This window comes from Aspergillus thermomutatus (genome assembly GCF_002237265.1).
Source record: "Aspergillus thermomutatus strain HMR AF 39 chromosome Unknown NODE_61, whole genome shotgun sequence".
NCBI lineage: Eukaryota > Fungi > Ascomycota > Eurotiomycetes > Eurotiales > Aspergillaceae > Aspergillus > Aspergillus thermomutatus.
In genome coordinates, this window is record NW_020798110.1 from 94,175 (window position 1) to 109,221 (window position 15,047).

General features: G+C 49.8%; 4 protein-coding genes across 4 annotated transcripts; 2 read left to right on the forward strand and 2 right to left on the reverse strand.

The window, feature by feature from the left end:
- Nucleotides 1-2,821: 2,821 nt before the first annotated feature.
- CDV56_108088 (putative C6 transcription factor RosA-like) lies at nt 2,822-4,702 on the forward strand (the record flags this gene model as incomplete). Its single annotated transcript, XM_026761707.1, has 4 exons — nt 2,822-2,931; nt 2,983-3,285; nt 3,339-3,603; nt 3,665-4,702. 4 exons carry the CDS (start codon nt 2,822-2,824, stop codon nt 4,700-4,702), a joined length of 1,716 nt encoding a protein of 571 aa, XP_026615643.1.
- A 1,847-nt stretch (nt 4,703-6,549) lies between these two features.
- On the forward strand, nt 6,550-7,610 carry CDV56_108197 (putative 26S proteasome-associated ubiquitin C-terminal hydrolase; the record flags this gene model as incomplete). Its single annotated transcript, XM_026761816.1, has 3 exons — nt 6,550-6,591; nt 6,645-6,739; nt 6,797-7,610. The coding sequence occupies 3 exons, from the start codon at nt 6,550-6,552 to the stop codon at nt 7,608-7,610; spliced, it is 951 nt and encodes a 316-aa protein (XP_026615644.1).
- A 273-nt stretch (nt 7,611-7,883) lies between these two features.
- On the reverse strand, nt 7,884-10,618 carry CDV56_108238 (putative choline kinase; the record flags this gene model as incomplete). The annotated part of the gene is made up of 5 exons (XM_026761857.1): nt 7,884-8,534; nt 8,583-8,726; nt 8,789-9,308; nt 9,364-10,297; nt 10,570-10,618. The coding sequence occupies 5 exons, from the start codon at nt 10,616-10,618 to the stop codon at nt 7,884-7,886; spliced, it is 2,298 nt and encodes a 765-aa protein (XP_026615645.1).
- A 1,383-nt stretch (nt 10,619-12,001) lies between these two features.
- On the reverse strand, nt 12,002-14,260 carry CDV56_108347 (nonhemolytic phospholipases C family protein; the record flags this gene model as incomplete). Its single annotated transcript, XM_026761966.1, has 8 exons — nt 12,002-12,556; nt 12,614-12,816; nt 12,882-12,992; nt 13,047-13,433; nt 13,489-13,612; nt 13,665-13,929; nt 13,996-14,078; nt 14,138-14,260. The coding sequence occupies 8 exons, from the start codon at nt 14,258-14,260 to the stop codon at nt 12,002-12,004; spliced, it is 1,851 nt and encodes a 616-aa protein (XP_026615646.1).
- Between the last annotated feature and the right edge of the window lie 787 nt (nt 14,261-15,047).

Below are 15,047 nucleotides of genomic sequence, written 5' to 3' on the forward strand. Positions count from 1 at the left end.
AACGAAACAGAGTCTATTGGTATCCATCCGAGCGAGCTTTAAGCTTACCACTTTTCAAAGTTTGTCCCATTAAATTCACTTGAGAGCAGAATCACCTGTAATTGTGATAGACACTCAAAGTAGGATCAAACCAATTAAGAGTTAGATAAGCAGTGCGACCCCTTTTCTTGTCTCGGGTAGGGACCTGCCGCCGAATCGGCAGCTTGGGCGATGAACGGATGAGATAGGTTAAAATGATCGTTGCTCGTTCAATGTATCCGAATTGAGTCTAAGTTGAATGCCAAGGTATTGCTGAAAGCTGACGAACCAGAGATAGGGATGGTTGACAGGCTAGTCGATCAACCAGACTGTATGGACTTTGCAGCATGGAATGCAGTAGGTACGGAGTAGTGTTTCTGTGGAATGAGGGGATGTCCGTCCTGTCAGATTAAGTGTCATATTCTCCGAGTTTCTGGCTATCGAATGATGGGGATAGAAATTGCCATCTCGCTGAAAGGAGTGTTCAAGACCCTCCGGCAGCATCTGAGTCCTTAATGAGGTTGTTCTCGAAGTGACGAATGACAAGAAGTATTTGAGCTGTCTGTCAACATCCCGCTGCCCACCCCTAGCTAATCATTCAGCTAACCGAATCCCGTTAGTTATGGACAGCAGTACCATGGGAGCTTTCCCCCTAAGTCCCAACCAATGTCTGTCTTTCCCCCAAAATCCACAACGGGCAGTTCTTCAATGGAGAACGTCACAGATGCGATGCTCCAGAGTCGACCAAACTGTTTCCTGGGTCTAACAGGATCTAGAGATCCTGCAGACCCTTGTCCTGTTTCCAAGAGAAATGGTAGATGTCAAGTTTGACAAGGTAATCGTCGGTACCTCTCTACCCATGTCACAAACATCAGACTTGTCGTTTGGGAATGTGGTTTCTTTTCTTTTTCTCGCACCCCTTTCTGGAGGATCATTCTAGACAGGGATGCAACCCATTCTGCTCAAGGGACATTGACAGCAGCATGACGAAATCGCCCTCTGTTACTCTGCAATATTGACTTTCAGTTCTCTGAGTGTGTCAAACATCCGATGCCCTACACTTTGCCTGTTCTGCTGGCGGCCAGTCGGTTGTGGATAAGTGGAGATAATTTCCTTTGGCATTGTCCATCATTTTCTCGGCCTCGGTCTCAAAAAGCGCGACAGACTATCTACAGACTACTAGTCCAGACGAAACTTTGACTTTGCCCCGTCAAATTAGACTACCTAGTACTAGGTATCTACCATTGATCCAAAATCCAAACACTTCCTTCAATTGATTAAAACGTAAAATAATAATAATAATAATAATAATAATAATAGTGGTGGTGGTGGTTCTGCCATGTGGTGCAGCCGGCTGGAGGGGGAAGAAAAAAGATGATTCGATGCTTCGGGCCCGATCAAATGCTGGACTGGGCCAGGTGCAAGCTACTACTAGGTACCCAGGATAGCCCCTCTTCCAGCTGAACTCCAGGTGCCATCAAAGTCTATTATAATTATGTACCTTGCCCTTGAAGTATTTTTGCATTCAATCATAGTAGTAGATTTCTTTTTTGTTTTTTTATTTTCCTCTTATCACGTCTATTTTATTTAAATCCTTACATTTTTCTGTAACCAGATATCAGGACAAAGGATACAGGTAAAGAATGCTTCTGATCATTTCTCCCAGGCAGGAGGCTCTCGAGCAGCATCTCATCTGTCCACCTACCCTTCTCCCTGAAAAGTACATAGCAGACTTGATACTCACCTCCTGTAGAATCCAAAGATGCTGCGTTCTCTTCCACGGTCTGTAACTTGGTAACTGTAAACTGAACTCTGAAGGTTGCTCCATCTTCTGGGCCCCCACACCGACGTCCTGAACCTTTTACTCTTTTCATATTGGTGGCAGATGGTTCCATGTATCTTCGATCTCTCCTACTGGACTCCGTCTATTAATCCCAAACGATCAGCATCTGACCGGTCCTCCGCCGTGGCGTTCGCGCATGTCGGCGTCCCAATCTTCAAGCAGTGGACTAGTCTTGATCTATCTTGGTCCCTTCATTTTGATTATTTTTTTATTATCATTATTATTATTAATTATGACTATGGTCTCGTCTATTTTACTAATCACTACCTATCGACGTAGCTCCAGAGTAGTACTATATTTTGATTTTAATAGTAGTCTGTTTTCTTTTCCTGCCATGGACTTTTTTTGACACGATCGTTCAGTTCCCTCTTCCCAAAGCGCTCAACGGCTGAGAAAGGGAGAAGAGAGGGACTAAAAAAAGTGGCTGCATTTCAAAGCCATCCTGATTTCCCACTGACTGATTTAATCCTCCGTTGCTCCTGTTCCTGTCATTCCTCGCTTGATCTTCTCCAATATCCATACTCCATACTCCATACTGGTTCAAAACGCGAACCCGACCCCAAGGGTGCTGCCGTTTTCTCGTATTCTCCACGTGCATCTGCTCTATATCTTCATTCCTCCAACTGGGGCTTTTGCGGCTCGAGGTTATTTTTGGAGTCTTCTTCATTTTAACCTTGTCCCGGATCGACTATATACTTCCTTCCGTTGTTTTATCATCGGCCTTTATTCTCATCCTCATCTCCGTCCTTGCCCCAAGCCTCCGAACGCCCTGACGCCAGACCGAGAAGGCAAACTTACTTATACTTTGTCCATTGTCCATCCCACTATAGTCCTTCTTTTCGCTTGCCAAAGATCTTTGTGCACTGTACATCACCTGGCTGCCGTTGGTAGCCTTTTTCCTAGGACACCATCCTCAAGCTTCACATCTATATTCCCCCTCCTCCATCCTCACTAGTTACAATGGCCGGTCCTGGCGGTGGTCCTCCTCGCAAGAGCCATACCAAGTCAAGGAATGGCTGTGCGACATGCAAGAGACGACATATCAGATGTGATGAGACCTTCCCACAATGGTAAAGCACGCCGGCTGCTGTGTACGCTGTCCGTTGCTAATTCCTGAGTAGTCGAAACTGCACCAAGCACAATTGCCGTTGCGACTACATGGACGTTGCTCTTGCACGCGAGCAATCGAACAAGGCCCGCAAAGCCCCTGACCTGCTCATGTCGCCGGAGATCGAGGTGGAGATTGAGAACTGGCACGTCACCGGAGTGCCTCCCTTCCCAGAACTGATGCACTACCCTCGAAATGCGTGGTACAAGTTGTTCCGGTCAGACTTGCGCTTGATCCATCATATCATTGGACTGTCCATCGATCTTCATCGCCGTGGTTTCGGAGAGTGTACAATCTGGGCTCAGAAGATGCCACTGTAAGGAGTCCTTGATGAGAATGAACATGAGCGTTTCTAACCAGCTTCATAAGTTTTCTGTCCCTCGCTCTCTCCAATGACTTTGTGATGAGCTCGATCCTCACCCTGTCAGCTTCCCACCTCGCTTGGATCACACGGAATCAGGAGACAAAGCAGCTCGCGTATCATCATCGCGGTATCGCAATCAAGGGTCTGCACAAGGCCATTGGTACATTTTCAAAGGAAAACTGCGAGGCCATCCTGGCCTCGTCTATTTTGCTCTCGTGGCATGCATCTGATTGGCAAACGTGGGCATCCTTACAGCAAGGCCTTACCACGGTGAGTTATTATACTAGCCGAAAGATAATTCAGGGGGGCAAAAAAAACTAATCCGAACAAGGTTTTGAATGCGATGCACCCGATCTGGAAGCACGAGTCCGAATTGGCCGTGCTTCTCGAGAACCAGAGGTATCTGGCATGCACAAACTCCCCAGTTATGACAGGATACCGCTTTCAGGACACCGACCTGGCCAGCCTCGACCAGACTATTGTGGCCCTCCAGAGTGTGCAAAAGAGGGTCGTTCACAACCACGAGTACTACACCCGAATTGGAGAGCTGCTCGACTTTGTGCGCAACTTTCAGATGGATCTTCTCTCGCAGACACCCGAGCAAGCCTTTGAGCGCATCCAGCCGCTACGCAGATGGCTGTTCTGGCTCCCCGCCGCCATGCTCCGCGGTGGGGATGCAGATATTGGCGCTCTGGCCATTCTTGCACAGTTTTACGGCGTTGGAGTCGCCTTGGACAGCTTATTTCCTGATATGGGTGGTGCCTACCTGGGCCCGCTGTCAGTAGGACCTGTGGAGGAAATCTACCGGATCATCGTGACCAGGAGTACAGCAGATCCCTTCAGTCCCGAGCTGCAACTTGCCATAGGTCTCATGGACCTGCCTCGGCACCTCGTTGCCAGGTACAAGAGCCGTCTTCAGTGGTCACCGCGACATTCCTTCGACCACTGCTCTCCCACGCCCCCCAGCCCATATCGCAACTACCACGACTATCGCCTCGCATCTTCGTCCTCACCCTCTTCGACTTCCGCTACCTATGCACCTTACACGCCTCCTCTTGAATCTCCTCTCCATTCGCCTCCTGCGGTGACGATTGCGAGCTCGCCATTTGACGCCGCGGGAACCTACGTGACGGCTCCGGTGTCGCATACTCTCTACCCCCCATCTCCTCGACTCCTCTCTGAACCCAGCTCGCTTCATCATTCGCCCGCATTTGCGCCGCCTTATCTGGAGAACATGCTTTGCGGAGAGATCTCGCGGGCGGATGGAACCCTCGATCTAAGCATCGGACTCTACGACGATGCTCATTCGATGCACATTGCCGGGCTGACCGCGACGACGGAAGCCTGGAACGGAACCATCTGCACCTGATTGTTCTTTTTTTTTTTTTTTTTCACTTCTCAAATTCTCTACTACACATCTTTTCGCGGGCCGACTTACGAAAACGCATTTGATTGAGCATGGGCGAATAGAGGGCTATTTCTCTTTTTTTTTTTTTGTACAATTTTGATTCTATGGCCGCAATGCTTTCTCTGGACCATTTTTTCGATTTGATTTGTCTTGCATATTTGTTGAACTTCACATACCCACATTCGCTACGAATGATTTGATTGATTTAGGACTACTTTATCCAGCTTACAAGAGGGAAATGCGGGGAACGAGGATGAAACAAGGAATGGATGGATTTGATACCAAGATAGCAATATACCCTACTCTCGTTTCCACTTTATTGGAGCATCGCATACATTGTCGTTACAAAAATAGGATATGGATATCATACAAATGCGGAGTCAGTCCAAAGATAATCTGAATTCTGCAGCTGCAGCACAATCGACGGAGGAGATGAAATCACAAGACTAAAGCATGCAAGATGTCGATCTGGAAATACATACCATCCCAGCTCGCACGTGTGTATATTTTTAGAAGACGCACATCGTCAGGAGCTGTCTGTTGGCATACAGAGCACATCAGACGACAGTCAACCGACAACTTACTATGGAGTACTCAGCTGCTTGAGATCAATTACTGAAGACATACAAGTCTTTTCAAGGCTGTGCAACGAGCCGAGAGGGTCTGAACTGGGGACTTAATAGCGTCATACAGTAAGTTACTTAGCTCCACCTAAATTTGGCATCGTATCGTGACACCGTCCCCATGTGCTTTGACCCTGATCGTCAATCGATAATCTTCAGAATTATCAGCTTCTCACTGGCTGTCAGGCTTAAAGGCTAGTCTAACCTTTGCTGAAATAGGTTGACCTCGTATTCGGTACATGGGGCCTGTATGGGAAAGCCTCTGCCTTGGCCCTTGGGACTCTTGGTATGATGAAGATAGTTAGTCTGTACTCCGTACTCCGTACTAATCTGCTAGTAGATTGCTAGATTCCTGGTGGGTCTGATTTTGGGGTCCGATTTTCTTTATTTTCATCTGGGTTCCGGTGTTTCAAGTTGGATATGCTAGGTTGCTGGTACTTTGGCTAATTGTGGTGTCTGAGAGTCGATGAAGGGTGCTATCAGAGTCACTGCGGCCTTGTTCTTGTTCTATTCTTGCTTCGGCTTGTGTACTTTTTGCATTTCCATGAGAAGTACTGAACTATTTGTTGATGGTCGTTGGGATGACTTCTGTGTAGCTACCTGTTCCTGATGGAGCGGCATGGTTGAGATGGTAGACAGCATAGCGGGCAGGCTCTTCAGTGAGCAGCGATGCTTCTCTTGAAAAGTATATTGTTGTACTTAAGTATTATGTATGCTTAAGCAGAGAGAACCTGTCCTCCATAGAGGTAATGAGCGATGCTCAATCATGGTAGCAAAGATATATACAGGTGGATGTAGCTTGGAGCATCATCCTCGTGAAGTAGAGGAAGCCAGTATATCAGTTGAAAACAACAAAACTGCATGTGCTACATGTTACTGACCACTTTCATCATATCAATGGCTGCTTCGTGATCATCTCACTGATGAGTAGATTGTTGCATCGCAATGAAGTCGTGCTGAAGCGGAGAGTCGGAGCTTGTTTGCATCACTGCCAAACATGCCTCTTTGGGCTACCTTACGTAGGACCTGACAGTTTCCTTTCGCAGCTCCAAGAGGGACCATCTATCATATACGTACACTTTCAAAACAGCTCCATCTCTATCCGCTCGGTCATCCTAGAGCAGTGATCGCTACTCGGAACACACCACTTACCCCACCTCATTCTACCACCCGGATTTATCTGTCATGGCCGACGGCGGAGGCTGGAGCACGATCGAGTCGGATGAGGTACGTAAATATCCAACTTCTCCTCTCCCAAACTCCAAACCTAACCCGTACAGGGCGTCTTCACATCCCTGATCGAGAACCTCGGCGTCCAAGACGTCCAATTCGAAGAACTCATCTCCCTCGACGCAGACACAATACGCTCACTCAGGTAACCCCCCCCACCATATCTCTCCTCCCCACGAACTAACACTCACTCCCTCACCAGCCCCGTCTACGGCGTCATCTTTCTCTTCAAATGGATCCGCGAACCCCCCTCAGCAACCACCACCCAACCCCTCGACGGCACCTACGAAACCTCCCACCCCGAAAACCTCTTCTTCGCCGCCCAAACCATCCAAAACGCCTGCGGCACCCAAGCCATCCTCTCCGTCATCCTTAACCAGGACTCCCCCTCCTCAAGCCCGCACCCCATCAACATCGGCCCCGAGCTCCGCTCCTTCAAGGACTTCACAACCGGCTTCCCCGCAGACCTCCGCGGCGAGGCCCTCTCCAACTCCGAGATCATCCGCACAGCACACAACGCCTTCGCGCGCGCCTCGCCCTTCGTCGACGAGACCGTGCGCGGTCCCCAGGACGAGGAAGGCGATGTCTACCATTTCATTGCGTACACGCCTGTCAACGGCGTGCTGTATGAGCTTGATGGGTTGCAGCCGTATCCGATCAGCCATGGCGCGTGCGATGCCGAGACGTTCCCCGAGAGGGTGATTGAGGTGCTGCAGAGGCGGATTGCGCGGTACCCCGAGGGGGAGACGCGGTTTAACCTTATGGCTGTGGTGAGGGATTTGAGGGTGCGCGCGCGGGAGACGGGGGATGTGGAGTTGTTGGAGCGGGAGGCGAGGAAGAGGCGGGCGTGGGCGTGGGAGAATACCCTGCGCCGGTGGAATTTTGTTGGTTTCATTGGGGAGATGGTCAAGGGGGTGGTGGGGATGAAGGAGGAGGAGGGGCCTGGGGCGTATGAGGCGTGGGTTGAGAAGGCGAAGCAGGAGACTCAGAAGAGATTGTTGAGTCGGAGGGGTTAACGCATGAAATGATGATTACTGGCATGCTCGATAGGCAGTGCTCTATGATAGTTCCCATGAGCGTAATGGAGGATACAAGCGCACCATTGGTACAGAAGCTAGCCGTCACGAAAAGAACGCTATGTACATGTACATCGAATCATGAACAAGTTAGCTGCGCAGTACCGTTGAAGAACCAAGTAGCTTCGTATCATCAGTCATCAGTCGTCATAAATAGTCAAGTGAAAAAAATCCATTCCCTCCACTCCCCTGGGCCAATCCTAAACATCAGACTCAATACTCAATCATGCGAGACTTGATATGCTCCACCATCTGAGGCGGGAGCTCATCCTCCCGGACCAAATGCAGCGCAAGCAGATCCGCCCAGAAGAACATCGCCCGATCCTGCGCGTAGGCAAGGTAGTCGAACTCGTCCGCCTCGTCCACATCCGCGTCGACTGGAGGTTGCACGGGTGGTTCAGCAGCTGTCACGACTGACACGTTCGAATCACTGCTGTGACCGTTCCCATTAGACACTTTCGCCGCTGCGGCCGCCGCAATCCCCTCCTCCATACCGGGTACCTTGGCCTGTACAATTCCCCAGGCCACCCACTGAGCAGAGTTGAACACGCGCCAGACCCTCGTCTGCTTCATCAGGAATTGGAGCTCGGCCTCCAAGTTATCTTCCTGCGACTTCTCGGCCTCCGACTGCCGCTGGAGGTCTGCCTCGGTGGTCGAGTCGAGGTCCAGAGGCGCTAATGAGGTCATGCTCGACGAGTTCCCTCGCATGAGGGGAGTGATGGACGGAGAAGCGGACGACCGCACTCCTGGTCTGTGGGTCAGGTACGAGGCGATGAACATGCGTTGCTGCTCCGGTGTTGGATAGTGTCGGTTGTTGCAAGCCCAGGATCTCTCGGGATCGTGATAGTTATAACACCATTCGCTCTGCATTGGGTCAGCTGGGGCCTTTTAACGTCGTCAGTTTATACTCACAAAATGGTTCGCAAACTCAAAGCCGGGAGTATTTGCCGAAGCATACTCAAAGTCAATGACGACCAGCTGCTTGTGCTTGTTTTCAGGCAAAAGAAGCGGCGATTCGGAGCTGGGTTCCATTCGAAGCAGATTGCCATATTGAGTCTGACCCGTTTAGTGGATGAAAAATCGAAGACCAAAAGCAAAGGCCGGAAGGATTGACCTACATCATTGTGGGCAAAAACCAGCTGCCGCTTGATCTCACTGATCCCTCCGCAGCTTGATACAAGCCACTTCCGATAATTTTCGACGGCCTTCCTGAAGATGGGCCATGGGACACCACAAACAAAGCCGCGGCGGCGCCAAGGTTCAGAAGCTGCCTTGGCCTCATTGTGCTCAGACTGAATTTCCATGTCCAACCAGTTGATGACTTGCTCGCAGCGATCAACCCACTTGTCCCAGTTCTTGAAGACTACCGGGCCTCCTTCCCTCTCCTCTTCAAGCAATTCGATCCCTTCGTGCAGCTCGCGCATACGTTTCGCGATTTGCTTCATGGTGTCAGGAACACGCAAGTCTTTGGGCGTAAGTGGACGTGCTTCGAAAAACTCCTCGAATCGACCGTTGTTGAACGTTCCCAGTACCTTGGGCCCAATGTTCTTGCGGCCCAAGCGGCGAAGAATTTGCAGCTCGTTCTCTCTGTCAATCAAGTGATCTACTTGCGGACCATAGATACGCAAAAGAAGCTTCCTACACAAATCGTTAACACTTATCACCAGGCTCGGAGAATCGACAGATGACTTACGGCGGGGGCTTTCGGGGAACAAGAGAATAAGATCCATCCTCGGCTTTAAGCGGAGGGATAGCTTTTGGTGGATTGACCACATACACAGCGTTGGTCAAGGCACCACTCAATCTGATTACCTCAATCTCGCCAGCGAGCTCCTGAGGAAACTTTCGCCAACCTTTGAGTTGTAGCGTAATGGCAAGGCGGACAATCTCGTTCTTGAACGTCAGCCAAGCTTCCCTATCCTTGGCTCGTCGATCGTCTGCCTCGGTGTCACCGTCTTTATCGTCACCCTCGGCGGTCCCACCTGTGTATGCGAGCGTCTTAGAATTGTCCAGTACTGCATCAACACTGGGAGCTGCCGAGTCAAGATCGAATTGATCGGATTCAGATGCAGAGCCTCTCCGCAGCCCCTTGATGCGGGAACGCTTGCGGGTTGGTCCCCGTACGGGATAGACCGACGAGGAGCCCTCAATGCGAGAAGCGGCGTACCGAATGAGGATTTTTTCGAGCTTGTCGAGAGCAAATACACTCTCGGAGTCGTGAGATGCAGTCTTTTCCAGGATACCATCGTAGTAATCGTCGTCGCCATCACTTTCGACACCCTCGCCTGTCCCCCTCAACTTCGACCGGCGGGTTTTTTGTTTCACTTTTTCGTGCTGAAGCCATTCATATACTTGGTGAAATAGGCCATCATGAGGGTTCTCTTCGCCAATCTTCGCGCCTTGGTCTTTCTCACACTGGCTCCGAGGTTCGCTTATGACGCTGGGTGTCTGTGATATATGATGCAATGGGGTTCGAGCCGTGGGTTTTTTGGCCACTGGCGCGCGGTGCTGCTTGGAAGGACTTCCTTCAACCGCCGCAATTGCTGGGCTCGCATGCCCATTCTCAGTGAGAATCTTCTGAAAAGAAGAGATATTAAGGCCAGTTCCCAAAATTGGCTTCACTCCTTCTAGAAATTGGTCAGAATCCATCATTTCCCTAGTCAAAGGTACGGACAGAGCAAGGGATATTGGTAGGTTGATGCATGGAGGTAGTTCATAAAAGCTGCTTTGGGTACAAGTCGTGAACAGACTATGCGCTCATGTGATCCGGGGACGGTTGAGCCACAACCGAGCAGAAGTACTACTGTGTACCGAACTACGAACGGAAAGCTCAATTGATAACAAGAATGGAAACGTTTATCAGGGCTAAATGATAAATTGGACGAAGTTAGACACCTACCATCAGTTCCCAGACCAGAATCGCCGCTCGGGTCGGTGAAGGAGGGCATGTCCAACAGCCCAGGAGGTGGTCGAACACCCCAGCGAAAAGACAGGATTTTGATGAAATGACAAACAAAAAGTTTGAGAGCTGTCACACAAAGATAGGAAGCCGGTGAAACTCTTGTTTGAAGCGATTGGTTTGAAGGTCCTCAAAAACAGGAACACTTGGTTCAAGCAACGGCGGATTGCAGCCTGAGGAGAGTAGATAGACGCACTCACGAATCACCTTGGATAGACGGAGAAGGCCAGAGAAGAGAAAGAAAGAGAATAATAGCGGTCGAGTGGGGAGCCGACAAGAGAAGAGACACGGTTTGAACTTTGGAAGCGGTCGGGAATCGAGTGGATTCTCCTGGTGGGAACCACTGTTTAAAGGGACCGAATCGTTGTTTGAGAATACTAGACGGACAGATCTAGATGCTTGAACAAGATATGAACAGATGCGACAGGATGACGATAATAATATGGAGGAGAAAGAGAATTGCGATGAAAGCTGGCTGGGAAGAGGAAAAAGAGAGTGGCGAAAATTGCCCAAAAAGTCGCTTATCAGGCCAAAAAGACTGTGGCCTCAGGTGACTAGTTTCCCTTTTCAGGTACCTCAAGAGATAGATACGTACTTGGGAGACGAAGTACGAATCCTCAGGCAATCATCGTCTAGACTTGCCCTCCGGAAAACAAAAGAACGGCTTCTGCGGCGCCAATGTTTGCTTAGTCCAGAGCCAGTGGCTTGCAAGAGACGATTATACATTGGCCTAGCGTGTTGGTTGACTTCACACTCGTGACTTATTCCTCTGAAGCGGGTATCATCAGCTTCCCGCAGGAGTCAGACAAGAACAACGTCAAGATAGAGATACCTAGCTGTTCACTATCTCGGATGCTGACAATGATCTGCAATGCAGATACTGGTAAGTCTAGCATTATTACCGAATGATTCTGACTAGCGCATTGAGGTTCGTTGCTCTGGGGCTCAGGAATCAAATCGCATGGGGAGAAATAAGCGTTGACCCCGCAATCAGGTGGTTACGCGGTGATCTTGCAAAAGTCGTACATTATTCATCCATAGTCATACTGTGGTTTGTCGCATGGGGTTTTCTTTTTCGTACGAGAAGCCATACCAAATGACCGAGTCGCTTGGGAATCATCTGGTGTTGGGAGGACAAGTGGTAGTCAACAGAGGGACAGACAGTGTGAGGGGAAACAAGGGATTATATAGGTTCGTCGCCTGAAAAATGCCTGGCTTGCAAGGCCACCAAGCTAGAATCACGTTCCTTTTTATGGCGTAATTACCACTACAATTACAGCAACAACACGGTGCTGTACTGAACATTTTTCTCATTGCATCCTAATGCTGTGTACTCCAGGCGTCTGACCTAGTCATACCTTTCATGCAAATTCTAGTTGTGATAAGTTACACTCCACACCTTGAAGCCTAACTTTCCTCCTAACCCGACCTCGTTTGATCCAGCAGCATACTCCAACGAGTAGTCTTGACCATTGCCGAGGAAGGTAATATTCACTTGAGCCGCCTGGTCACTGCTGTTGGCTGGTAGGAGGGTGCCGCTTGGCCCGAGCCATTTACCATCCAGAGCACTGGAGATCAGGAAAAGCCCGCTCTCCTCGCCATTCGAATAGTGGATCACCCATCGATGTTTCTTTTCGCTGTGATCAGAAACAGCGGGACTGCTGCTCAGATGAGTGGAGTTGCCGGCATTCGTGAGTGCATAACCTGCTCTTTCAAACACCAGGTAACGACCTTCGGTCAAGTAACCAACGCATTCCTTGTATCCGTCCTCGAACCACAAGGCTTCAGACGTGTCGTTCTGCTGCCCGTACGGGACAGATGGTCGTTGAACCGGATACTTGGCTTCGCACATGGATGTACCAACGTACGAGTTACCGATCATAGCGGGCGCATCGGCATTTGGAATACGAGGGATACTGTAGTCAGGCTATGAAATCGTCAGTGATGTTACCGAAGCAGATTGCATGGTCACTCAGGGCCCTACATGGTCCAAATCCAAAGCGTTGACGAGGTTGGACATATGTTCCCGACGCCAGTGCACCATCTGATCGGTCTGGATGTTCTTGTATCCGCGAGCGGTCAGCCATTGTTCCAGGAAGAGGATCTGTGAGTTGTGGTCTGCTCGCTCGGTAAAAACACGGCCGCCCCTGGTCCAGGGAGACACCATGTAGAAGGGAACTCGAACGCCTATCAAGGTATCAACCGCCAGTACAGTTCAGGTTACCAATGATACGAGGAGAATCCCAGCTCACCGGGTCCGACAAAGATCTGCCCGAATTTGCCATACGGGTCCTCCATCCATTCTCCTGGAGTACCTTCAGGGGAGTGAAAGGGAACAACGTGGTCTCCAAAGCCGCCAGACTCTAACGGCCGCGTCAGTGTCAACCGTTATGATCGAGCGGCTAATGTTTTCATACCATCGTAACTGACAAGCAGCAGTGTGGAGGAATACTTGGGGCTGTTCACGACCGAGTCGACCACCTTCTTTTGAAGCCATGCACCGTCCTTTGGCATGTACGGGGGATGCTCGGACAGCTCTGCAGGACCAACGATGAAACTGATTTCTGGGAGAGTTCCGTTTGCGGCTGCTTCATAGAACGTTTCCAGTCCTAAGTAAGCCATGCCTTTCTGCGCCAGAGGCGATGAAGCCGAAACATTTTGATACTGCTCAAACCAGGCCAGAGGGTTGTCGTCAAAGTTGTTATCATCCTGATACACTTGCCAAGAGACACCTGCATCTTCGTAAAACTCGAAGATGGTCTTCCACTTGAGAGGATAACAGTTGACGTTGTTCTTGTCGCAGCCTATTGAATCGATCTTGTCAATCTGAAGAACAGCATTTATGGTCATGCTTCTTACCCGGAGTCTCATTATTGTCCAAATAAGGTCCTCCCTGGTCAGCGCTCTGCGGACTTCCAGGTATGTTTACGGAGCCGCTGACCAATGTGACGCGGTTCGGGTTGGTGGATGTGATTTGAGCTTCCTGGATTGATGTCAATACTTGGTAGAGTGTACCTGCCAAGAAGAGTTCGAACCTGATACATGTCACCCGCCGTCCAGCCCTCAGCAATAGCAAAGTGAACAGGGATGTCGCTCCTCTTGAGGTATCCCCAGCTCCACGGTGTATTATTGCGGGCCCAATGATTGTTCAGGCCATGATTCAGAGCCGCCTGGTTATCAGTATAACCATTATCTCCCGCCACCATGCACTGAATTGCGTCGGGCCAAGATCCACCTTGATAGCCGAGATACCAGGGAAGGAGGGTTTTGGCGTCTGTGGACATGCTCGGGTCGACTTGCCTGAACGAAACATGCGTCAGCTATTTTCTTGCCAGTGAGAGCGCTCGATCGACTTGTGATACGCACTGATACCAGACAGGCAACCCGCCAGGGTTGACTTGCACGTTGGGGTCATTGAAACCCCGGACTCCTGCCATCGTGCCAAAGTACTGTGTTTATCAGTGACCGCTTTACCCCAGGATTGAGATGTAGCTGCCAAAGAACATACATTGTTCCATGACCTGTTTTCCTGCATGAAAATAACGACATGCTCAATGTCCTTCAAAGATCCGGCAATGACAGGCCGGCTCCCGAGGAGCACGGCCAAGGCAGCGCCAATCAATAGTGGCATTTTCGACCTCAGTCTTCAGCTCAGAACTCAGTGCTGAACAAGTTAGAGTGACCACCGAGAAAGAGAGGAGGACTTGCTACCAAACTGCAGGGCGAAGGATCAATTTATCCAATTTTGGTGCCTCAGTTCGGCGATCTTTCAGCAACGTCTGTATACAATACCGTTGCATCCTGGACTTACATAGGTTACTCAAGTCCAGAGGCCGAAGGATCATAAAAAGCACAAAAACATGGTAAACATTCGAAGATTACATTCGACAATCACGGAATGTGATTTGATCATCACGTAAAACGTTGGCAAATAGCACGGCGCCTTTTTAGCTTGATTCTCTATCAGCACTGCAACAAGCAATATTGAAGAAGCCTTGACAGGCTGATAAGCGATGAATAGGTGGAGTTGAAGCCTTGAGTTGGTGCGGAGATGTAGTTCTGGATTGCTTCCATCAGGCGTTCCTTGCGAGCACGTGTGGCAGGATGTGGTTCCTGCTGGATGCCTGAGGATGGTACCATCCTTCGAGGGAATGGAGATCAACATGATGCAATGTAACCCCTCGCTTGTTGCCGGGATTCCGGACGAGACGAGGAGAAATTGTAACAGTTTCATATGACAGATCGGCAAAATAAATTGTTCTTCAAATGAACGATTTCTCTGGAGTTGAAAGACGATGGAGGAACAGCGCGGCTGTTGCGCAGAGACCTCCTTGAGCAAGAACCAAATAGAATCAGAGGAGCTATTACCGGTGTCTCAGCGATATGAGAGATCTTGTGATGAATGCACATCGACGAAA